The 24,203-nt window shown below is 44.3% G+C and overlaps 1 protein-coding gene across 1 annotated transcript in view; it reads right to left on the bottom strand.

The window, feature by feature from the left end:
* The window catches only part of wdfy3 (WD repeat and FYVE domain containing 3), a 54,371-nt gene extending 30,168 nt beyond the window's left edge, over positions 1 to 24,203 (bottom strand). The window contains exons 1-20 of the mRNA XM_088289864.1: positions 24,082 to 24,203; positions 17,623 to 17,833; positions 16,264 to 16,387; positions 15,376 to 15,485; positions 14,806 to 15,057; positions 14,301 to 14,493; positions 13,348 to 13,534; positions 12,548 to 12,714; positions 11,512 to 11,997; positions 10,998 to 11,108; positions 10,325 to 10,518; positions 9,835 to 10,157; positions 9,100 to 9,288; positions 8,881 to 8,964; positions 8,114 to 8,309; positions 6,349 to 6,563; positions 4,787 to 4,899; positions 3,359 to 3,608; positions 2,449 to 2,549; positions 942 to 1,160 (exon numbers count right to left, since the gene is read on the bottom strand). Coding sequence (XP_088145990.1) covers positions 942 to 1,160; positions 2,449 to 2,549; positions 3,359 to 3,608; positions 4,787 to 4,899; positions 6,349 to 6,563; positions 8,114 to 8,309; positions 8,881 to 8,964; positions 9,100 to 9,288; positions 9,835 to 10,157; positions 10,325 to 10,518; positions 10,998 to 11,108; positions 11,512 to 11,997; positions 12,548 to 12,714; positions 13,348 to 13,534; positions 14,301 to 14,493; positions 14,806 to 15,057; positions 15,376 to 15,485; positions 16,264 to 16,387; positions 17,623 to 17,833; positions 24,082 to 24,110 — 3,754 coding nt within the window. The 5' untranslated portion in view covers positions 24,111 to 24,203. The remainder of the gene's footprint in view (positions 1 to 941; positions 1,161 to 2,448; positions 2,550 to 3,358; positions 3,609 to 4,786; positions 4,900 to 6,348; positions 6,564 to 8,113; positions 8,310 to 8,880; positions 8,965 to 9,099; positions 9,289 to 9,834; positions 10,158 to 10,324; positions 10,519 to 10,997; positions 11,109 to 11,511; positions 11,998 to 12,547; positions 12,715 to 13,347; positions 13,535 to 14,300; positions 14,494 to 14,805; positions 15,058 to 15,375; positions 15,486 to 16,263; positions 16,388 to 17,622; positions 17,834 to 24,081) is intronic.

Below are 24,203 nucleotides of genomic sequence, written 5' to 3'. Positions count from 1 at the left end.
ACAAAACACAATTGAAAAGTTACAATTAGATAATAATAATCGAATGGATAAAATTAAATAAATAAAAATGGGATTACTCATTTAAAAAATGATATTGTTTTAAATGTCATTACAAAGGTAAAATGTATTTAATTTAAAAATAAGACATCACAAAACACAAATTTCATACCTGTTCAATGAAAACAATAAAATGCCATTAAAAAAATAAAATAAAAGAAATGGCTAAATAAATAATGACATCAAACGTCCAAACAAATAAAAAAAATACAATTTAACTACGACTGAACAATATTAATAAATAATAAAAAAACAACCCAAAAATAAATAATGATTTGTATTTGAAAGTATTTCAATTTAAGAATTATTAATAACTAAACTGCACACGCACATGAACGTGCCTCTGTAACAATATTGTGACATTATTGGCAAAAAACTGAAATTGCAAATGATTATATACTTCAAATGACATACATTGTTTTTTTGCTATCAAAAATGCTTTTACAGAATTGTTTGTACTGTTTATATATTAGCGCAGTCATAAAAGCCCAAAATATTGGTGCTAAAGTTTTACTAGCAATATGTTTTTTTTTTTTAAATGAGTGAAATGTCTTATTTTCTCTTGTATTCATAATTACTCTTGAACCAAGCAAAAATACATTCGATCTGAATATTGAGACTATTCAGTTGAATTTTCAGTACAGAGTACTCGATTAGTAAAATATTCAACATCTGCGGGATTAGTTGTTTCCAAATGTTCCATTTGTTCAGTGCCCAACACAACACTCGACTTGTGTCTGTTAAAAACAATTTGAATAAATATATCCATTAAATCATTCACAAGTAACAAAATCAGTTTATAAAAATAAAAACTCAATATAAAAATAAAAACTCAATACAAATCCTCGCAAATGAAATGAACTGAAATGAAGAGAAGGCCTCACTGTAGGTCTGCAGCAGCTCCTCCTTGGTGGAGACGGTGAGCGAGCGGTCTTTGGCCGACAGCACCACGGCCAGGCACACGTAGTGCTGCTCCGACGACGTAGCGCGGCGCACCAACGTCAGCAGGCGCACCGGGTGGTTCTGCGGCGGCGCGCTGAAGCGCTCCACGCAGAACCAGCTCGAGTAGCTCAGGCCCGATGGCGGTGGAAACAGCCGCTCTCCTGAAGGTGGACATGCAAAAGCGCAAGGTTGTTGCGAGTATTCTAGCTAGCTGCACATGTCAGCAACCAGCACAGGAATAGCATGAGACAAATGTTGGCCTCCAGTCTGCTAACACAATGGGAAACGTAATTGTCAGGCTAACAAATAGATATGAGCGAGAGATAGATTGGAATAAATAAAATAAACAGTTGTAGCATGGGACTTTGAAACATCCAATCCATAAACATTATTCACAAACTATCAAGACTGAGCGACATTTCTTTTTATTTAGATCTCGTTCAAACTTCTTGTCATCTTGTCAAGGCCCAAAAGGATGAACAAAGTGAAGCAGCAACTTGAAAGACGATAACATCATCAGACGTTCGAGGGATAGAGAGATGAGCAGGAGAAGAACAGAATTGACGAGAGGAGCGCCGCTCACGAGACGGCGACTTGAAGATGACGGAGGAACGATGACGTAGGAGGACGAATGGGAGAGCAAATGTGAGTGACAGCAAGTGGGAGGGAAACGGAGACAAGAGGCTAAAAATAACAGCAGACGACATGACAGCTCGGGGAGGAAAACGACAAGCCCAAAGACAGATGATGACATCTGCCGGATGGAGAAGAAGAAAAAGATTATGAAAAAAAGATTGATGCGAGAAGAAGCTAAAGATATTTGACGAGGAGAGAACGTAGAAATGATGACGGTGAGAACAAGATGGAGGAGAAGTTAAAGGAGGGGAAGACAAGAAGATGGAGGACAGAAGGAGTGAAGGTAGCGTGGAGATGGAGAGACGATATGAAATAAAGCCGTTGAGGAAGAGAACAACGATCAGATACGGCACACGATGAGATGGGAAAGACGATGGAGAGAGAAGACGGATGACAAACTGGAAAAGTTGATGAAAGAGAAGAGAGGGAGATGATCATGACAGAAATAGATGAAGAGAAGTTGGAAGAACCGATGAAGATGAGAAGATTCAGGAGGATCAAAGCTAAACATGATGAAATGATAACGAGGGAAGACGTACAACAAGATGCGAGATGGGAGAAAATGAAGATGGAGAGAAGATGGTGGAAGAAATAATGGAGAGGAGAAGATGGAGGGCACGTTTAGGGGCAAGGTAGAGAGAAAATGGGGGAGAATGGAGAGACAGGATTAAAAAGGATGGAAGTGACGGCAAAGGAAGGAGAGAGACAGAAGAGATGTTGACTCAATGAGAGGAGGAGCCAAAAGAGGCTCAAAGCCATCCATCAGTTTGAGGTCGCCACTTGATGATGTCATCAAGGCGCGCCGTGCCGTACCTGTCCCCATTCCGCTGATGACGTCGCCGTCGCTGACTCCTGACGAATTTGTGTTGTTGCTAGCTGCGTTGTGAGGAGCCAGGCTGGGCAGGAACAAACATCTGCACACACACACACACACACACAAGCATGCAAGTACACGTGTCAATCGATCAAATCTAACAATGCATGAGTGCGTGTGTGGGGGTGTGTGTGTGTGTGTGTGAGTGAGAGAAAAAGGAGTGCTTTCGCTAATAGCAGAGGAGAACATCAATATTTCATGTTGACAGATGGGAGTTTGTGTGGCTGCATGCGTTTGTGTGCACTGCTGTGCAGAAAGTGGGCCAGCGCCGTCGTCTCGCCAGCGCTGCTCCAAACTTTGTCTTCTGTTCGGTTGTGACTAAATCACTGACACACGCGCACACGGCAGCAACACAAATACACAAACCGGAACACTCGCATCTGCATCCTGCTCCCAAAAAACATGCACACAAAAAAGCACCAGTAACACCTTCGTAGGCACACATATAGAAAGAAGAAAAAACACACACACACACCTGTGCACACACCTATGCGCGTACATAGACACAAACACACACACACACACAACAAATGGGAAAAAAAATAATTGAAAAATAACGACAAACACTGAAAAGCAGACACACTACACACAAACACCAAGGAAAAACACATATTAGTACCACACACAAAAACACTACAAACAAAAAGTCAAGGAACAAACAAACATTTACACACAAACATTGAGAACAATAACCACAAACACTCAAGTAACACACACGCACAGACACTCCAACAATAACTAATAAAAACAAAACCCAAATACCAATAAAAAATAATCACACACACTCGTAACGCTCAAAGGCTAGGAACAAACATGCCGGCGCTAACAAGCTGTTACAAGTGTGCGTACCCGAATCCCTCGAGCGAGGCGTCGAACTCGACGTAAGCGGGTGTGTCGGCGGATCCGTGCAGGCGGATGTCGTGCGGCGTTGTCATGGAGACGAGGCACTTGACGCGGGTGAGCGGCACGGCGCTGGCCTCGGCCGAGCGCACCAGGCTGCGGCTGATGCGATACTGGCCGCCGTGCTGACCGCTGTCCTCGGCCGGTGTGGCGAACACGCTGTCGGCGCCGAAGCCCTCCAGCGATGTCGTCAGGCTGCCTGAGGGGGCGTTGAGTTCTCTCGTTAAGTTATGTGATGGAATGTATACAGAATGAGATTGCTGAAAGACATTTTTTTTATTATTTATTATTATTTAAATAATTGTATGGTTTTCAAAAAATAGTCGTCAAAGTTTTCATCTTGAAAATAAATTCTTTTTTTGATGGTTTGATTTTTATTTTTGATATTATTAGGTTTATATTTTAGATTTATATTCATATGTCAAAGACATTATGTACTACATGTTTGAAGCCTTGTTTTTAGATCAATAATGTGTAATATGACTTATGTCAAAACTTTCTAGAAATATGACGAGCAATAAAGTTTTTTTCAATTAAGTCTTAGATGAATAAATTGGGCAGAAGTAATATTTTTTTCACAAATCAAACTTGTTTTGTCAAGAACAAATTTCAATTAAAGGTTTTACTGCTAGACAGATGTATATTAATTAATATAAAATAATATAAATAATTAATATCATACAATCTTACAAAAAATAATAAATAAATAAACAATCTTTATGTCCCCAGATATCACTACATAAGACTAAGATGATAACATTCAAACAAATATTCCCACCCAAAATTGGCAAAATAAATAACTAAAAAAAAACAAACCAATTGAATAAAACATTTCTGTCTGTTGTGGAGTAACAAAAACACTAAGGGACAAATTATTGTATAACAGTCAATAATATCATTGTGGTAAACATTATGGAACCAAAATGTATTATGTTATCCATTCTATGTTTTCTTTAATTCTTCAGCCAATTAATTGGTTATTCGAATTTTGTTCTGCTAAATACCACAAGCCACAAGTAATCCATTTGGGTCAGTTTTACATTTGAATTAAAAAAAAACAAAAAGTCATAATTTTCTGTGAATCCCCTTTTTGGAATCACTGCGGTGCTGGCAAAATTAAACTGTCATTTCTCGGGGCCAACACCAGATGGCGCCGTAGGTTGCATCCCACAACTGCGCTAATGAGCGCTAATTAGCCCGATTTTTAATCTCTGCTCAGCTGCTGCAAAGTCGCAATTAGTGTCTTCCGCACGCTCATGAAGACGTGCTCGCATCTGTAATTAGCCACGTCGACAGATGTTAGCGTTAGCATCTGCTTTTGGATTAACACGGGCGGCGGGAAGCCGACTTTTAGCGGCAGGCGGGCGGGCGTCTTACCTCGCGTGTCCGCGTCGTAGCTGAGCGAACTGGGCTTGTGCACGCGGTATTGTTTGAGCAGCTTCTTGTCCCAAGCACCGCAGTTGAGTGGGTTGCCCAGACGCAGGAACTCCCTGGGTACAAATAGATGGAGTGCAATGTATTTATAAAAAAAAAAAAGGTCATTAAGTATAATGTAAAAAAGTCAAGTAAACTACAATTCTCATATTTGTTGACTATATTCTGTGCGAAAGTACAGGAATACCAAAATAAACATTCAATTAAAATTAATTTAGAAAGTCCATGTTCAATATTAATTGACTGTGACAAAAATGAAAGACATTTTCACTATAATTCTGGTTAGACGTTAATTTTAATAACCTTGGCAATCATTGTCAAATTATTGTCGTATGGTCATTGGCCATCTTTTTAGTCACCGTTCATACTGTCGAAGCGGCAAGAGACGCCCGACGGTATGCAAGTGAGGCGCATGCCGACCAGGAAGAGGAAGAGGAGGGTGGCCAGGACAAAGCCAGAAGAGTGCGGGCATCGAAGAGACGCGAAGCAGATTGACGGCCCATCTCGCGCCCTCATTTCCATGTGAAAAGGGGAAGCAGCAGCGGCGGCGAGCGCGCATGCCAATTAACTTCTCCCACGTTTCGCTCGGGCAGTCAAGCAGGAAATGAGAGTGGAGCCCTCACAGTGCATCACACATTCGTGTCATTCTCTCATTTCTCAGGAAGGATTAATCAAGTCTATTCATGAGCGTGTCAATCCTGTAAATTATTACGATTTTTCAATCTTTGTTGATAGATTATTTCGATATGTAGCTACTACGGTGAGCACGAGCATGAAAAGAAATTTGAATGTGTCGCAAAGGTCAAAGGAAGTTTAGTGACAGATGTGTACTATCACACGTGTCATATGTACAATAACATCCCTGTGAAGTAGTAGGACGAGGCAAGGCACTTGTAATGACATAACATGCTAGTTTTAATAAACTAGTAGTTTACGAGTCATTCTTGTTTGAGTAATAACATACGAATATTAGCGCATGTGTAATAACCTACTTGTGATGGTAGTTTTAATCCTGTATGTAAAATAAGGACATCGGGCCTCAAAGCACAGAGATCGTGCGTTTGAATCCGACCCCGGCCCTCCTGTGTGGATTTTGCATGTTCTCCCCGTGCCTGTATGAGAATGAGCGGCTCGGATAATGGATGGATGGATAATATACTACACATGAAATAACATGAAATGACATATGTACTGACGCATGCAGTAAAATATGGACGTAAGCATCGTAATAAATGGGGAAATGACGCGCACCTATTAAAATACATGTAATAACATGTAATAATCCATTAATAACACACATAATGGCATGTGTAATAACAAGCAGGAACAGAAGACAAGCATGCAATTAATATAGTACTTGTAATAAACATTTTAAAATGTACCTGTAATCACATATGTGAAATAACCAATGGAATTGGCCAGGTGTGTCAACACACAAAATAATACATACTTGTAATAACATATAATAGATGTAATAACTTAGGTGTAGCAATGCAGGCGCACACCTGAGTGCCATGGGCTGTAGCGCCTGCGAGGCGAGCCTCTCAAACATGCGCTGCAGCGGCGGGTGCAGCGGGTGGTCCTCGTCGCCCAGTGCGTGGCTGCATCGATGAAGAAGACGCTGGTGCAGTGACGCCTCGCACAGGACCTGCTGGTTCCGCTCGCTGTTCACCAGCAGCTGAAGGATGTTGGCCACTGCCAGCTGGAGGTCCAAAGCATGCTGCAAGGACAAGGCCGGGGACCAACATTAGAAATAGAAATCCCTTTATTGTCATTGTACTCAAGTGTGCAACGAGATTAGAGGGCTCCCCTCTCCAGTGCAATACAACAATAATACAGACAAATATATAAATTAGATAAATAAAGAAGACAGTGCAATGGAATTCAGTACTGAATAGGGCATATAGAAACACATCACAATGCTGTTTTGCGAGGTTAGGGTGGTCTCGTGTGTGTGTGAGAGTTCAGTAAGGAGATGGCTCTCGGAAAGAAACTGTTTCTCAGTCTATTGGTCCTTGATTTGATGCATCTGTAGCGCCTGCCAGAGGGCAACAGGTCGAACAGGTGTGAGTTTGGGTGGGTATTGTCATTGACGATGTTGAGAGCCCTTCTGAGGCACCGGGCGGTGTAGATGTCCGACAGCGAGGGGAGAGGGCAGCCAATAATCCTTTGCGCTGTTTTGACTGTCCTCTGGAGCCTCACTCTGTCCGCCTCAGTGCAGCCGCTGTACCAGGTGGAGACACAGTACGTCAGCAGGCTCTCGATGGACGAGTGGTAGAAGGCCAGCAGCAGCTTCCTGTCCAGGTTGAATTTCCTGAGGACTCTCAGGAAGTGCAGACGTTGGCGGACCTTCTTTACCACTGCTGTGGTGTTGTGACTCCAAGAAAGGTCATCGGAGATCTGTACTCCCAGGAACTTGAACGTGTGGACCCTCTCCACACACACGCCTTCGATGCAGAGGGGGGGCGGCAGCGTCTTGTTCCTCCTGAAGTCGACGACAATCTCCTTTGTTTTAGCAGAGTTAAGGTGCAGTCTGTTGTCCTTGCACCAAGTTGTCAGTCTCTTTACCTCCTCTCTGTAGGCTGTCTCGTCACCTTCCGAGATCAGACCGACCACTGTCGTGTCGTCAGCAAACTTGACGATGGTGTTGTTGCCGTGGGCCGGGCTGCAGTCGTAGGTGTAGAGGGCGTAGAGGTACTAGTCGGGTGTGAGCTCACGACGTACACAAGGGAGCAAAGTGAGGTGACAACTTCACCAGGGAACACCCTCCCTTCAGTTTATGAGAGCTGTTGATATATGGCAATCCCTTTTTAATGCCACCCAGCTCGGTGGAAAGTTAGTCGAGTCTGAATTTATCACCATCATTTACCAAATCGAATGTCACTGTGTTCCGGTTCACTATGGTTTCAAGCTATTTGACAGCCCAGACTCGGCAGCACACCAGGCGAGTATGTGTTCTTTTCAACATTTACAAAAAAGATTTATTAAAAAAAAGTTCATCAAATATCACGTTCTTCCTGTTCACTTAAGTTTCGAGATATTGGACAGCCTGTTCAGGCAGAAAACTAGTCGTGTATTAATTAACTACAGAAGGAAAAAAAGTCAGTGACACACCAACCTCGCTCCATTCACTTTACATCACTCTGTTATTGGTATACAGCACTCACGTTGACAACCCATTTAGGTGGCAAACTGGTCGGGTTGAGTTAATTACCAACATTTCCAAGACATTTACACAACGATGTTCACAATAGACTGCAGCGCCCTCACCTCAGGCTGGCTTTCGGAGGAGACGGAGGGCAGCAGGTCCACCATGGCCAGCACAGCACCCGGGTGGATGACCACCATGTCGCCCCCCGAGGACGAGGAGGAGGGGGCTGAATGGACGGGGTTGGAGGCGTGCAGTTTCAGCTCTGTCAGAAGCTTGAGCGGCGCTGGGGGGGCCGACGAACTGTGGTAGCCGTGCCTGCCACCAAAGGAACAAATTGCTTAAGGCAGGTCGCCTATGATTTATTTATTTACATAATTATTATATATATATATTATTATAATTACATCTCTCGCTTCCTGTTTCCGTTGCATTACATTTCATGATTTAAACCAGCGACACCCCCTTTCCCAACATTTCCGAGGAACTTCATTTTTACTCCCCCCCCCCAAAAAAATGGTCATCAAACATCAGAACCTTCCTGTTTACGTTGATTTTACGCTATTTGACAACCCGCTCAGGCAGCAAACTGGTCGGTTCGAAATGATTAACCAACAATTTTAACAAACTGATTGTTATGTTGGCTCCAACGTCTTTGAACAGCTCATTGAGGCAGCAAAGTGGTCAGGTTTGAAATGAATTTGCAACAAATGCTATTAACACTTTCTTCTTCTTTACTTAGCTTTGACATATTCAAACCTCTCGTCATGGCGGCAAACGAGTCCGGTCTGATTTGTATGAAAGTGCAACCCTGGTGGCTAAGGATGTGTGAAGTGGGTGAAAAGGAAAGAAGAGGGGTGGAAAAAAAGCAGGCGAGCCAAGCAGCTACCTCTTGCGGGCAAGAGCGGGTGTGCCCCAGGGCGAGGGCAGCGAGGTCTCGTGAGTCAGGCACGGGGGAACCTGCTCGGCGCGACTGAACACGCGAGCGCAGCGTGACGGGCGACGACGGACACAAGGGGTTAGAAGAGGAAGAAGAAGAGGAAGAAGAAAAGTTAGTAGCGTAGAAGAGAAGATGACGATCGAGGAAGACTTGCGGCTGCTTGCGTACCTGTCAAAGGAGTCGGTGGCCATTTTGTACAAGTAGATGAAGAGCTTGGCGCAGTGTCTGAGGGTGGGACACACGCTGTCTCCACCGGGGACTGCCTCCTCCTCCAGAAGCCTCTGAAAGGGCTCCGAGTTGGACGGGAAGACGGCGGTGGGGCCCAGCTTCTTAATGTCGGAGAAACAGCCCAGCAGCCTGCCACAGGGCCCACTTTCAGAAAAGGACGGACGGGCCGGTACGCATAACAGGTGTTGGTATCGAGCCGATACCAGAATCATTGCAGGGTATCGACTCCTCATGGCAATATTAAAGTGCCCTTTTATGGTTGTATTCTTTCTTTAAAATGATCTGTTTCATAGAAATTGCATCTAGCAGAAGTAAAATACTGGTGGTATCGTTTACTTAGTCCCGCTGAGTACTTGTACTTGGTCTGGAAAAAAAAAAAAAAGCAGTATAGACCAACCCTATTTTGGCACAAAAAGTTTCACAATTTATTAGAAGCAAATGCGACATTTGGCCACAACTGGATAATATTTGTGTACAAAAAGTTGTATTTTGCAAACAAATGCGGCAATCTGTCCACCAAAAAAAAAAAAACAATATCGTCACCAAAACGCGACATTTGGCCAGAATGTGCAACGGAATTGTGTACACTAATGCTAACGTTTCGTAGCCCCGATATTCTCTAACAAAAACGCCATATTTGGTCACAAAAGTTTGCCATTTTCTGTCCAAAAGTACCTGACGGCGTCGGCCAGCTTCTCGTACTGGATCTCGGTGCGGAAGAAGTGCGAGTTGGCGGGCTCGTATCGCATGGCGGCGGTGAGCGTGCAGAAGACGGTGTGCAGAAGCTCGAACACTTGGTTCTGATTCTGGTTGGAGTTCTGACTCTGGCTCGGGTTCTGCTTGTGGTGGTTGGCGGCGTGCCAGGCGGAGCGCGGCGGCTGTCCCGGCCACAGGGAGCGCTCCATGGCCACCAGAAGCGACGTTACGTACACGAAGCCGCCCACCTTGCGGAAGACGGTCCGAGTGCGGTGGCTCTCGCGCAGCACCGACAGCAGGGCCTGCAAGCGCCCGCACCCCCCAGAAAATAACGGCAACATCTTAGCACGTGTTAGAGGGATCAAAGTGGGGTTACAATCCTGGGTTAGGAGTTTAAAGCAGGGTTTGCGTTTTTTGGTAGGGTTTTAAGCCTCAGTTAGGGTTTCAAGTGGAGGGTCGCAAGGCTCACCCTGAGTATGTCGGTCTTGAGCTGCAACTCGGCGGGCGGCGCCGAATGCATGAGTCCCAGCAGCGTTCCCATGTCGTCGTCGCCGCTGGGCGACAGCACCAGCTGCTGGATGATGAGCAGCGCGTGCTCGCGACACTGGCGGTACTTCACGATGTTGTGCACGCACCGCGCACCCCCAAACTCCCTGAACAACGCTACACAGCCGGGAAGAAAGGGCCGTCAACGCACAAAAACAATTGAGGAGTGTTGCGAGATTCGCTGCATACGTTCTTTGGAGTCACAGCTTCTCACCGGTCAAAGTTTCAAGGTCAAAGTTAACCATCAAGGTCAAACATCTTTACAAAATCAATCTTTTCTTTTTCCTGATTGGCTCAAAACTTGGTTACAGCTGCTGAGGATATGGTGCAATCAATTTTGACCTTTGCCGACCACCTAAGTTCAAATTTGACGGTGAGAAGTTAAAAAAAATAACTTTGGCGAACCACATCGGGTCACATATCAAATTAAAGGTCACAATGAAGGCTTACAAGATCATGATCTGGTGTGATGACATTTTAAGCATTTTTTTTTCTTAGCCACGTTAAAAGCAGGGCTGTGCAAGCTAGTTTTCCTGATATTGAACGCGGCACATGGACAGGGTCATTTATTAAACATTTTTTTTAAAAAGCGACACCTGCATTGGTGTTCATGGTGTGTGAGCCCTGCAGGAGCACGGTGAGCGTCTCCATAACCAGCCAGGCCAGCTGCTTCTGCTCCTCTGCCATCGTGTTGTTCTTACACTCGGCTGCACGTACAAAAAAAACAATCACAAACATCACAATTGACGATACATGCACAAATGGAACTGCAGCTCTAAAAGCGGAGATGCTTTTACTCCATCTACAGTTGATTAAATAATCATTATTCATCCACAAAATTAATTGCTTGACCATACGTGTTTTCTTTAGGAATAGATTTTTTTTTTTTGGAGTCGGTTACAGGGTTGGTCTGTAACGTGACAGAAAATTGGCAAAAATTGTGACTATTGTTCTCCGAAGTAAAAGCAACTGTTGACCAGTGTTGATTTGATTCAACACTATCATAATCAGTCCAGAAATATTTTCTATTAAGAGGCTCGCTAAATTTGCGAACGGATTAGTTGTGAAAGAAGCGTGACGTGTGTAAAACGTGACCTAATTTGCACTCACCCTGCTCGTTGTGGTGCTGCTGCTGGTGCTGAGCAGCGGGGTCCTTGAGGAGGGCGGCGTACTTGTGCAGCAGGTTGACCAGCACCTCCAGCAGGCCCACTTCCCGCAGCACGTCGGCAAAGACGGGGTCGTGGCGGGCCATCCGGAGGAGGGCGCGCACGGCCGTCACGCTGCAGGCGTGCGAGGCGCTGGCCTTGAGCAGCACGCTGACGCTGAACAGCTCCTTGCACGGCACGTAGTTGAGGCTGAAGACCACGAAATCCAGCAGCTGGAAGTACTTGGCCTGCGCCTCCTCGGGCAGGCGAGCCACGCGCTCGGCGAACTGCGACAGCGTGTGCTGCGACTCCAGGATGAAGTAATTGGCCGGGTCGGCGGCGTAGATGCTGCCCACCGCGTCCAGCAGCGTGCATGCCAGACGCCCGCTCTTGGCCTGCAGGAAGGCGTTCTGCAGCACTGAGAAGGCCTGGATGTTGCGCACCGTCTGGCCTGCGCGCCACCGAAACACACACACAGACACACGCGCACACACAGACAAAAATAAACAAATAAAAAAATATATATTTGAACGATCATTCGATGATTAAAACAGTTGTCAATTAATTTGATCATCAGTTAGCTGCTAATTCATCAGTTGATTTTGACAACTCTATTTGGAAACCCAAGTTTCCTAAAAAACCCTAAACCCAGATTTAACATTCTCAAAGTTGGCTTCAAACCCTAATTAGAAGCAAAACCCTATTTGAAACCATAAAGACATCTTACAACTAAAATCTTTGTTTGAACCCCCTAATCAGATACCCAGACACGACTTGAAACCCTATCTTGAAATCATAACATTGACTTGAAAGCTTAATACACGACCCTTGTTTCAAACCCCAACACAGGCTTCAAACCTTTTCTGGAAACACCAGTACTTCATTGAAATCCCAAATCGAATTTGAAACCTTAATTCAGAACCCCAACCTCTGACAAGATATCACATAATCCTTTATCTTACTTTTGGTGTTTTTTGTCTCGTGTGGTTTGAGAGCCCTACCTTTTCCGGAAGGCTGCGGGAGAACGAATCCCGGCAGCAAGAAGGGCGCCCCGGTGGTCAGGCCGGCGGGTTTGAGCTCCGTCACGCCGTAGGTGGTCAGACAGGTCACCAGATTAACGAGGTCCTTCAAGGCGTCCCTGGACTCGTCCTCCTTGGCCTGCTCCAGCCTGGTGTCACCCCACAACAACATGTGTGTTATGTTGGTTTGCAACAATATATGGTAGCAAGTATATACACCAACCATTCAGTGTTTGGTCATTCAAGGTTCCGCCCGACAGGGAAAACATTTAAAGGGAACCAAACCATGTTGAATTAAGTCGAGTCACGTCTGCTAGCGCAATGCCAACATATAATGAGAAGCGCCATAGAAGGGCTAACGTAAACGAGCGTGCTTGATTGAGTAATTATAGACAACGGAGTCTTGCGTATTTGCAGATGGGCATCACATTTTTTTTTTTAAAACTAGACATCTGCAAAAAAAAACTCACGTATTCCTAATTGTACGTAACATGGAAAAAATTATTATTTTTCTCACCTACAATATGTACTGTATTTATTATATTGTATCATTACTTTAATTGAGACAACAAACGGTTGGTTTTGGTTCTTAATTATGCCTGCCCTAAAAAAAATAAAATAAAAAAAATAGAAAACTTGGATTACACTAGTTTTGCCAAACTAGGACTAAACACATTTTGACACCACTAGAATCTGTGACGACTGAACCTTTCAAGGACTGCCGGTTTGTGTTGTCACTATCACTTAATAAGCGCCGCGTAAAAGAACTTTTGGTGCAGTACCTGAGCATGAGGTTACACAGGAAGTTGTATCCCTGGCACATGCGGAAGTCGTCCAGCAGCGTCTGCGACACGTCGCTGGAGTCCTTAAGGAAGCAGGACAGGCCGGCAAACATCTCCACGATCTCCAGCGGGGAAAGATCGTCAGACTGCTGCATGTTCTGCACGCAGGTGGACAAGCATTTCTTCTCTGTGGACACAAGAGAGTGCAATTCATTCAGGCGTGCTGCCGAAACGGGCTGCGGAAGTAACGGCAAACAATGCTAATGCGCTAAAGCCCAGGCAAGATAGAAGGAAGATCTTCAGAATGGGATTTATTACAGCAACAAAGGGAGAAATTGACGGTCCCACCCCACATTATAATTTATTTTTATAAATCAGACCCAATTAGTTTGCTTCCTAAACGGGCTGCAAAGGAAATGAAACAGGAAGCCCAATGGCTGAGAAAAAAGTTTGTAAGATGGGTGCAATCTCTCTCCTTGGTAGCGACTTATACATGGCGTCATTCAGTCAAACCCGACTAGTTGGATGCCAAAACAAAGGTACCGTGTCGTAGCTACAGTATGATACAGTTACTGATATTGTTGTAATTGTTTCAAAGTAAAAGCAGATGTTTATAAATGTTTTATTTTGATTCCACATAAGGATAATAAGTCGGCCTTCATGGTTTACAGACTTCTGAGTGTGTGTATATATATATTTATATATATATATATATATATATATATATATATATACATATTCACAGCTGAAAAGCTGAAATTCAGAGGACCATTTTAAATTATACAAGGCCGCTAAAGAATGAATCTATGATCAAAATCTATGATTTAATAACCGATTAGTTGTCGATTAACCGATTTAACGCTGCACCTCTCATTTTAACATATTTTACCAAGTTGTATTGTTTTTTTTTTTTTTATGTATTTATTTTTCCGTGCTGAATGGGCCAGCCCTACCGTGAATGTATTTAACCACGTTGACGCTGAGTCCGTGTCTCGAGATGGTGGTGAGCACGTCGCCGGCGCTTCTCCTCCAGGGCAGGTTGTGAGGCGGACACCAGGACGTGATGGCGCTGAAGAGCAGGTGCAGGTCGTCCTTCTGGGCCAACTCCTCCGCCGGAGACACAAACGTGCACAACTTCACCAGGATCTGAAAATCGCACAAAATCAAAACGCTGTCATCATACCTTCATTTGAAACCATATCCTTTTGTTTGAAACCTTAATACTTGTGTCAAATGCCTGTCTTGAAACCTCAACTTGAAACTTTAACCCTTGTTTGAAAGTCTAACCTAAAGCAGGCTTGAAGCCCTGATTTATAAAATCTAACCTTGGCTTCAAAACATAATTGTAAACCCAAACCCGGATTTGAAATGTGTTCAAACCCTAATTTGAAGCCCTATCTATGAATGCTTTAATTGTCCATCGAAGTGATTAGCGACGTCAGTGCTCTGCTCTTGTACCTGGACAAAGACTTTCTGCAGTAGCACCCTTCGGTCGGCCAGGGGCAGCTCCGTGGTGGGATGGCCCGGGCCTGCAGTTTTTTCTTGGGAGGGCGGCGGGGAGGTGGGTGGGGTCGGAGGCGGCGGCGGCGGGGGCGGGGGCGCAGCGGGGCCCACCGGAGCCTCCGTCATGTGCGGGAGGTCGAAGAACAGGTAGAGACATTTGACCAGCGTGGACGGTACAGACATGGTCGTCATGCAGTCCACCGTTTTCTGAACAAAAAAAAAAACACACCTGTAAGTGCGTGTGTGGGGGTGAGCGTGCATTAGAAAGGAATGATGAAAGAATAAAATATTTCTTAGTCATGAGTAAGGAAGACGAAGAGGAAGGAAGCAGGCCACATTCCGAGAGACTGTTTTGTCACACACGCACGCACGCAGTCGGATGCACACTCGAGGACACACACAAACACACCCCCACACCCACATAATTTTTTTTAATTCTCACTTGTCCCGAGCAATCTTTGGAGCTCTCGCTCGCTTATGTGCCAAAACTCAGCGGAGCCTTGTCAAAGGTTGTGTTGCACTGACCTGCCCCGAGGAGGCCAACAGGTTGATGGTGGTGAGGAGCATCCAGCCGCGACTGGCCTCCTCGCTCTGGTTCACCTCCAGGAATTGAACGATAGCTCGGCTGGCTGCCTCTGTGCACGCAAACACACACACGCACTCATTTTAAAACGTGGATGAAGACATGTCAGTGGAGGAGCGCCGTTTAGGCAGCGATAAATCATCCTCAGAAATGTTACTGAGTTTAGCAGTTAGGATCAGATGAAACAAGACTACATCTCAGTTTTGAACTGCACTTGCCATATCTGCCAGGCTGACGCTGTTTTGGAACAAAATGGAAGTCGCTCTGAAAATTTGTATTCATTTTAATTTAATTAAAGAAGAGAAGACCACAAAAAAGGAAAAAAGCCTAAAACCGTGGTTCTTTTGTAAGGAAACACATTTGATTTTTCAGGAAAAAAAAAACCCCATGCATTTCATCTCATGACTTTTTGGAGAGGTGTCCTAGAATAAATGCAGACCACCTGATGTTCTCGTCATGGCCACCGGGGGCGGTATAATACCATCATTCAGGCAAACAGTCACACTTCGTTCAGTATCTCAACAAGCTGTAACAATATAACTTGCTTTTTCATAGGATAAAGAATATATGCCTGCGAGTACTGTGATATTGCCTGTCGACATGTGTTGCTGCACTTAAGTTTACTCAACTTCGACTGGGAGCGCCAATAAACGTAATTAAAAATAATTTTTTGACGAAGCATTCAATAGTTGCCAAAATGCTGCTCTCGACAACGTCACCTTTGCGTCACTAAATATTCAAAATTGTCCTGACCTTTGAAAGTGAATGCCTGTTTGTCTGTATGTGCCCTGGGATTGGCTGGCTACCAGTCCAGGGTACTATGCACTGACCGGTGGATTTGTTGGAGGCCCTGCGTCTGATCTCTGTCACCATGAGGCGGGACACCTGCGTGGTGAATTGCAGCAGGTCCGAGAACTTCTCCGTCATGCTGCTGGGCGCCGCGTTCCCGAACACCTAAGAGTGGACACAAGTTAAAAAAAAAAACCAAACAATCAGGGCACAATTGTGGAAACCACCTAAATGCACATGACTGTGCGACGTATACCAGCTGGAGCGCTTCACCACATGACGAAAAAAATATTTCAATGTCATAGATCATACTCACCAGAGATGCTAATTATTAAATGTATTAATCTGTGCAGATCTCTACAAGCGTGTATTGGAAAAATAATGACATCATTGAGGGCCAGAGAATGAAATCTGACTAGGTAACTAAAGAAATGGTCCAAGCGCTTACGTAAGTGAAATTACACTGCCTGCGTGAGCAATTGTGAAGGTCCTAGGCCGATTAAATCTGACTGGACAAAAAATATATATATATCTAACATCAAATTCGACAGTACTGGAAGCAACACCATTTCAAGAAACGCAACAAAATGAAGAGAATAGACTGTTGGGAAGACATCAATACAATTACATGAAACACATTCTACTCCACTACTAGGCGGCACGGTGGACGACTGTTTAGCACGATGGCCTCACAGTGAGAGACAGCATCGGGCGTGGGTTCGATCCCGGGCTAATATAAAAGTAGTGATTTGGCGCCATCCTCTGGCCATCCTGTGTGGAGTTTGCATGTTCTCTCCTGCGTGGGTTTCCTATGGGTAGTCCGGTTTCCTCCCACATTCCAAAAACATACATGGCAGGTCGATTGAACACTCTAAATTGCCCCTAGGTATGAGTGTGAGCGCGGATGGTTGTTCGTCTCTGTGTGCCCTGCGATTGGCTGGCAACCAGTTCAGGGTGTCCCCCGCCTACTGCCCGAAGACAGCTGGGATGGGCTCCAGCGACCCTAGTGAGGAGAAGCGGTATAGATAATGGATGGATGGATGGATGGACATTCTACTCAATTAAACAATCGATTAATTGGATTAAAAAAATGTTTCTTTATAAAACAACAACAACAACAAAATTTCAAACTTGAGGTGCGAGCACTATAATCATTCTAGTCCACTGGGGGTCACCATCCTCATGTTTGTTTACTGTATAATCAGTAACAATGAGTGCATATGGCTTTAAAAGGCAATAGCTGGTCTGGTGAGTGACGTGGGTGTCAGCAAGAAAAAGCAGAATCAGCTGTTGCAAGCTCAAGTTAGCAGCCGGCGGTTAACTGGCTGACCTTTGGCCAGACTGTGAATGTTTTTTGGGAATCGATACAGTTGAGCTTTTCCATGTATGGCTTCACGTACCCTGTTGAAGACGGGCAGCATCATGTAGAGCTTCTCTTCCTGCTCCTTCTGCGTCATGTGTCGGGGAGGGTGGCAGAGTTCGGAGAAGAGGCGCCGCAGGTGCATCAGGCCCAGGGCGTTGTCCTGGGGGCTGCACTCCTCCTGACGCGGCCGCCCCATGATCCTCTTCACCATGTTCATCTTCAGAGGCTTGCTCAGGACAAAGCTCGCCCTGAAAGCAAACGCATGACACCTTTGAGACTCACGCAGGCAATTGGAAGGCGACGCTAAACACTCGCTGCACACTTTATTAGGTACACCAGCTAATGCGATCCAATACGGATATACATCTTTCTGGGGGGAAAAAAAAAACAACAAATCATGAGTTATGGTTTAAAAAAAAAAAGTGTTGCATTAAAAAAAGTCGAGTTAAAGCAATCATGCTACAACATCTGAGTCATGGTTTAAAAAAAAAATCCTATAGAAGCAACAAGAGGATGTCAAAGCATTACTTTACATTAGCAAGGCATTTAGAGAAGCGCGTTCTTTTGCAGTAAGATGCCATAGGATGGCGCCAAATCACTACTTTTATATTAGCCCGGGCTTTTTGAAAAGCTCCTCCCCTCGTTTCAACTTCCTTGAAAACAAAATGTCACATGATGCCCAAAGACAACTTCCACATTAGCCGAGGCTAATGGGAGAAGTTCCTCAATCCACTTCAACAAAGTTCCTTGCTAGGAAGACATCACAAAAAAAATATGGTAATTTGCAAGGAGCAAATTGCAAATTGGTAGAGGAATACTGTATTCATAGATTATCAGTGTGTGCGGTTTTTTAATGCTTGGAGTGTCTCACAAAGCGAAGATAACCCTTATTATTTGAATTGTGGAATAAAAACAAAGGTTCAGTTCCCAGGGAGAAAAAAAAAAGGATGAGAATCACTTCAAGGATTACGGTGCTTTGATCTGAAGGCTTACTTGTCTGATGTTTCACACGTTCAATTATGAATAAATTCTATCGTCAAAATCAATGCACGAGTCCGCACGAGAAAGTTGATGTTCACAAATATGCTGGCGGCCTCGTTGATGTTTTCATAATGTCCACAGTATAGTTTGTCAGTTTAACTTGAGGCTGCCATACTGAAAACGGTTCACAAGACGGTTGCTGGGAGATGTCATTAAATCTCAAATTCAGACAGCAAAGGAACAGTCTTGAGAAAACAGCAACAAAAGTTCACCATGTACCGCGTCTGAAAGTTACGAAACTTTAGCCCGTTGCTTCTTACAGATCCACACAAGGTGTTGAGAAAAGAAATGGCAAAAGCCGTGAAATGTGTATTTTCGTTTAATTCTACCTTCACCTATAGCTTTCTTTTATGTTGTGCTAAAATCACTTATCAGGGTAATAAAAAAAAAAAACATCTGAAAGCTAAAACATTCTACCCAGCTAAAATATTTTACTCATGAAAACAAATGAATAAATAAATAAATAAATAAATCAGTATTGTCCTAAAAGAACATCAATGTCACACTAAAAATGGCATATTAAAATACAATTTTAAGATTATTTTTCAAATTAATTTTCATTTATTTGTAACCTATTTTTGAGCAGGCAGCATGGTGGGCGACTGCTTATCACATCTGCCTCACAGTAAAGAAGTCGAGGGGTCAGCCTTAGGGGCTCGAGCCTTCCGGAGGGGCGTTTGCATTTCTGCACCTCCCAGTGCCCGTGTGGGTTTTCTCCGGGTACACCAGTTTCCTCCCACATTCCAAAAACATGCTTGGTAGGTTGGCTGGCAAGCAGTTCAACGGCCGGAAGACCACTGGGACAGGCTCCAGCATGACTGCGACCCTCGTGACCATAATCGTTCTGGATTCCGGCTGGATATTTTGTGCATTGTCAAGTGTCGCTACGCATTATCGCAAACGTAAGTAAATGCATGCCATCTGAAACAAGAGGTATCGGTGCATCCCCAATTATCGCACAACGGCCGTATTATGATATCCCGATAACACTGTCTCAAGAGTCACTCTGCGATTTGGTACTTGACATTTTCTACTGATACACTAACTAACACACACTTTTTGCACATTTGAGTGTATGTGAAATGAAAGTAACCAACAGTTAGTTTCACTTCCATGTGCAACCTTGTCAATTTTGTGTATGCACGCCGGAGCAAAATCCCACGTGGAGCTCAACCCATTAAACCAACACGAGCGTCCATGCGTGTCATCTTAATGCTTGTGTCCGCAGTTGCTCAGGAACAGGAAACGCCTGAAACAGGATGTGAAAAAAAGAAAAATCTGCTGCTGTTTGTGGTTCGCAGTTCCTCAAATTGATAAACAGGACAGAAAGTGAATTTTAGAACGGGAATGAGTGACCCAACAAAGACCTCCAAAACGTCTCTGTCACTTCTTTTACTTTTATTTCCTTCCATGCTACAACACAAAGAAGCTCCGCTAAGCAGTTCGAGTGAGAGACGCCAGACTGTGGCTAAAATAGAAAGTTGGAAAAGCTGCCAGTTCAACACAAAATGCCTGAAAAATAATAATGACGAGTCCACAAAAAAAAAAAAAAAGCAGCATGATGCTTCCTGAGTCATGGCGGGAAGAACGTCGCAAGAGGGACGACTGGCGTCACAGCACCGGGTGACATGTTAAAAATAGACACCGATTCAGACTCAAGAAAAAGCCTGCAGAATGACACGATCCCAGATATTTCAAGTGACATTTGCAATATGACCGCCTTTGCGTTCACTCAACACAGACACAGAAAATCAACACCGGGCAGATGGGCCAGCACCACAAACCGGCCTGAACAAATTTTAGACGTACGGAACACATGGCCCATCAAGAAAAGTGTTGTAGGTGGCAATTTTTTTTGGGGGGGGGGCCTGTTCAGCTTCCAAAATTAAGCCAAGCTGTACGGACACGTTTGTCAGGACAAGCTACACGGACGCAGCAGCGTGGACAAAGCTAAACAGAAAGGGCTCTTTAGAAAAGGCTAGGACAATAAACATGCGCAGAGAAAGCTTTCCTGATAATGCTTTGCGGTGGAGGAAATGCCGAGAAAGCGAGAAAATAAATCCATGCATAAAATGTTACATTTTCAGGGAAAGGGTAGGCAAAGATTAAGTGATGCAGATGAAGATATATACAAGTGAAGCTATGCACACACAGCTGCAGATAAATATTAAAAATAAGAATTAGTGATGGACTGGTTTTTGCTTTTTTCAGGGCCGATACCGATTATTAGTAGTCATGGCCGATAGCCAATATTTGAAGCCGACATTCATGTGTTAAAAAAAAAAAGGGGTAAAATGGTGTCAAAACTTGAAAAATTAAAACACCAAAACTTGACTTAGTTCAAATGCCTTTTTTTTAGATCTGTCTTATAGTTCAATTAAAACAAACATCTCTTTAAAGTTTACTGCGGCAAATAGTTTTCTGTTAGTTGTGAGTTATAGTCGACTGACATTTATTCAAATTATGCCAAAAGCAAACAGGCAGCTTACTGCTGATTGGCTGCTCCCCACTTCACAAGGAACCAATCAGATAGTGCTGTGGGTGGGCCAATCTGCTTCTGCAGGCAGGGCCACCAGCACAGCAGACAAAGAGAGAGAAGTGTGCTACAGCGAGCGAAAATAAGCCGGCTTTTAATTCATCGGCCTTGAAAGTTATTAAAAGGGCCGATGCCGATTATTGGCAAAATGACAAAGATTGATCTATCACTAATAAAAATAATTAGCGACTGAACATGATGTTGGTGGCAAAGGTTTAAGATGAATTTGGCTCCAACAATCCCGCCACGAGTCAGAAAGACGAGTCAAGTCAGCCGCCACGCGCTGCTAGGAAAAACTACATAATAAAAGCCAACCGAGGCAATGACGGCCGAGTATTATTTGGTAAGATTTTTCTTTGAAATTGTCTTTCTCACCAGTTGGCGGCATGTTCCTCTCATGCGTAGCATGAACTAATGTTGCTGCGGCTGGCTTGCCGTGTATTCCCGACGGTGTGCACCAAAGTAAACGGTTGAAAGTTCCCTAACAACCAAAACAAGTCAGCTGAATGCGCCAGTGGAATGTGAACTCCTCAGCGAGCCTCCCGACGTTGTTCAAAGTATACGTCAAGTGCGATGAGCGTCTCCCGTGGAGTTAGCAGGAACTTGCGAGCAAGATGAAGGCAGCAGCGCAATGTCCCGGAAAAAGCCCGACGTCTTCAAAGGGGTGAGAGAGGGAGAGAAAGCGTGACGTAACCACGGGAACGTCTCTCGCTTTGCCGGGAGAATGTGGACGCCGACGGGGAGCTCCGGCTTGACAGCGGCGGTTAGATAAAAGAATAACGTGAAATTCATCAACACGCCACGTCTAAACATTGCACGGAGCTGAACACTCACTTGAAAGCAAAAGAATAGAAAATCGGACTGAAATGCATTCAAAACTGTCCGCAGTACGGTTTTTACGCAACATGTAAAAGCCGTTCTTTCCCTTGTCTGATATGGAGGCGGGGTCAGAGTGGGTCAATCTGGTCACCTCACAGTTAGTTTCGCAGGTTGAAATGAAAAGGTGGGAAGATGGCTGTGTTAAAGGGGATGTTTAACTCATTCGATTGAATTCATCGTCTGGAATCCAAACATTGACTACCACTGATAAATAAGTACGTTTTTCAAAAGGCAGGCGCAGAAACGGAACAAGAAAATCATTGACATTTTCGGAAAAAAAAAAAATCAAAATGCCTGACAGCAGTAAAAGTATTTAGAGGAGGACAAGATCCAAGATTTTTCACTAACATGCTCCGTTTATATATTTTTAATCAGGAAACTGAAATTGTTTGTTTTTATCTATTCATTTTGGAGAAATTAGGAAATAAGTAGGGCGGCACGGTGCCCGACTGGCTAGCACGATGGCCTCACAATACGGAGGTCGTGGGTTCGATTATGGCTCCTGCCTTCCTGTGTGGACTTTGCATGTTCTCCTCGTGCCTGCGTGGGTTTCCTCCGGGTGCTCCGGTTTCCTCCCACATTCCAAAAACTTGCATGGCAGGTCGATTGAAAACTCTAAATTGCCCCTAGGTATGAGTGTGAGCGCGGATGGTTGTTCGTCTCTGTGTGCCCTGCGATTGGCTGGCAACCAGTTCAGGGTGTCCCCCGCCTACTGCCCGAAGATAGCTGGGATAGGCTTCAGCACCCCCGCGACCCTTGTGAGGAGAAGCGGTATAGATGACGGATGGATGGGAAATAAGTGACTACTTGAAAAACGCCTACATTTAATGAGGTATATGGCCACGCCCCCCTCTGCTCTTTCCAAGTTTTCCTCAAAGTCGTTAAAGGGAGGGATTCCAAACTCGCCATTGGTAATCATTGTACTTTCAGCTGGGCGTAACAATTTGTTGTAAATATTAGAAAAAAAAAAGTCTTTGGGGGTGTATTTTGGTACTGATGTCATTTTTACATGCAAAGAAAATATCCCAAGATTTATTTCGGGCTGCTATATCTGAAATACATCCAGGTTGGAGTAGAAGTTAACAAGTACACTGCCTGTGCCGATTAACAAAGAAGAAGAACTTTCTCACGTACGTCCTTAGAAGGAGCACGAGACCGTACTCAAAGGTCTTCATACTGAGAAAGGGACTTTATTTCATCGAAGACTCGTAGTTGGTTGCAAACCTTCATTTCAAAACTGTTGTAAAAATGTTACCTTGAATTTGACGCAAACTGATTGCTGGTGCTCTTGTAAGATTAATACCAAGCCTCACAGCGCTCACCAAAGAGACAAAGTTGGAACTGTTTTGAAGCCATGACTTTTTAAGACAGCATCATTGAAAATATTTAGACGTGTGCTTTTTTTTTTCTGCCAGAGTATCAGCTCAGGACTCGGTATCAAATCGAAACTGTATCGGCAAATACACAAAATCAAGTGACTCGGACGCGAAAAAATAAAATCCCCCTTTTAAAATAACATCCATTAGCCATTTCAGAGGGAAGCTGTCAGATAAGCAAGGTGAATCCAAAATCCGGAACATCAAATTGGACTCTAAAAAATACAAAATCCAAAGTCGTCAATCGTCTATCAGTGAAAAGGACACCCCTGAGATGAAACATGAGCTACTTGTTTGGACCTCGAGTAAACGGCTGAGATTTGTTGCCACCATTTTACAACCGTGACTACCATCTCTACAAAAAGCACGACACATGGCTGTCGAGGAAACATAGTGACCTGGTTGCTCCTCACTGGAGAGACGCCCATCTTTAAGCAGCTGCACATCATCATCGTCGTTTGTGACTGCTTCTCGCCCACCAGAGTGCTGATGCCGACCATCTCGCTGTATCCGTGTTATTAATGTCTGACCGATGTTAATGGGTGCAGCGGATTCGAAACGGGAGAAGTGAGCCGATATAAACAAAAACCATGGCAGACGCGTACCGCAACCACAGTAAACACCTCGGTCGCCGCGGAGACAGCCTGTTGTTTTTCCCCCCTACCTGCTGTTCTCTAGGTGCCCGGCCAGCATCTCGACACAGGGACGATTATTATATATAATTTTTTTTTTTCGTTGAAGACGCTCACTTCACTCCCCTTCCCTTCCGTCTGCGATGTCTTTTCG

This window comes from Idiotropiscis lumnitzeri, chromosome 1, assembly GCF_059441095.1.
Source record: "Idiotropiscis lumnitzeri isolate Australia: NSW breed Sydney's pygmy pipehorse chromosome 1, RoL_Ilum_1.0, whole genome shotgun sequence".
Taxonomy (NCBI): domain Eukaryota; kingdom Metazoa; phylum Chordata; class Actinopteri; order Syngnathiformes; family Syngnathidae; genus Idiotropiscis; species Idiotropiscis lumnitzeri.
This window is presented reverse-complemented; position numbering and strand designations above follow the sequence as displayed.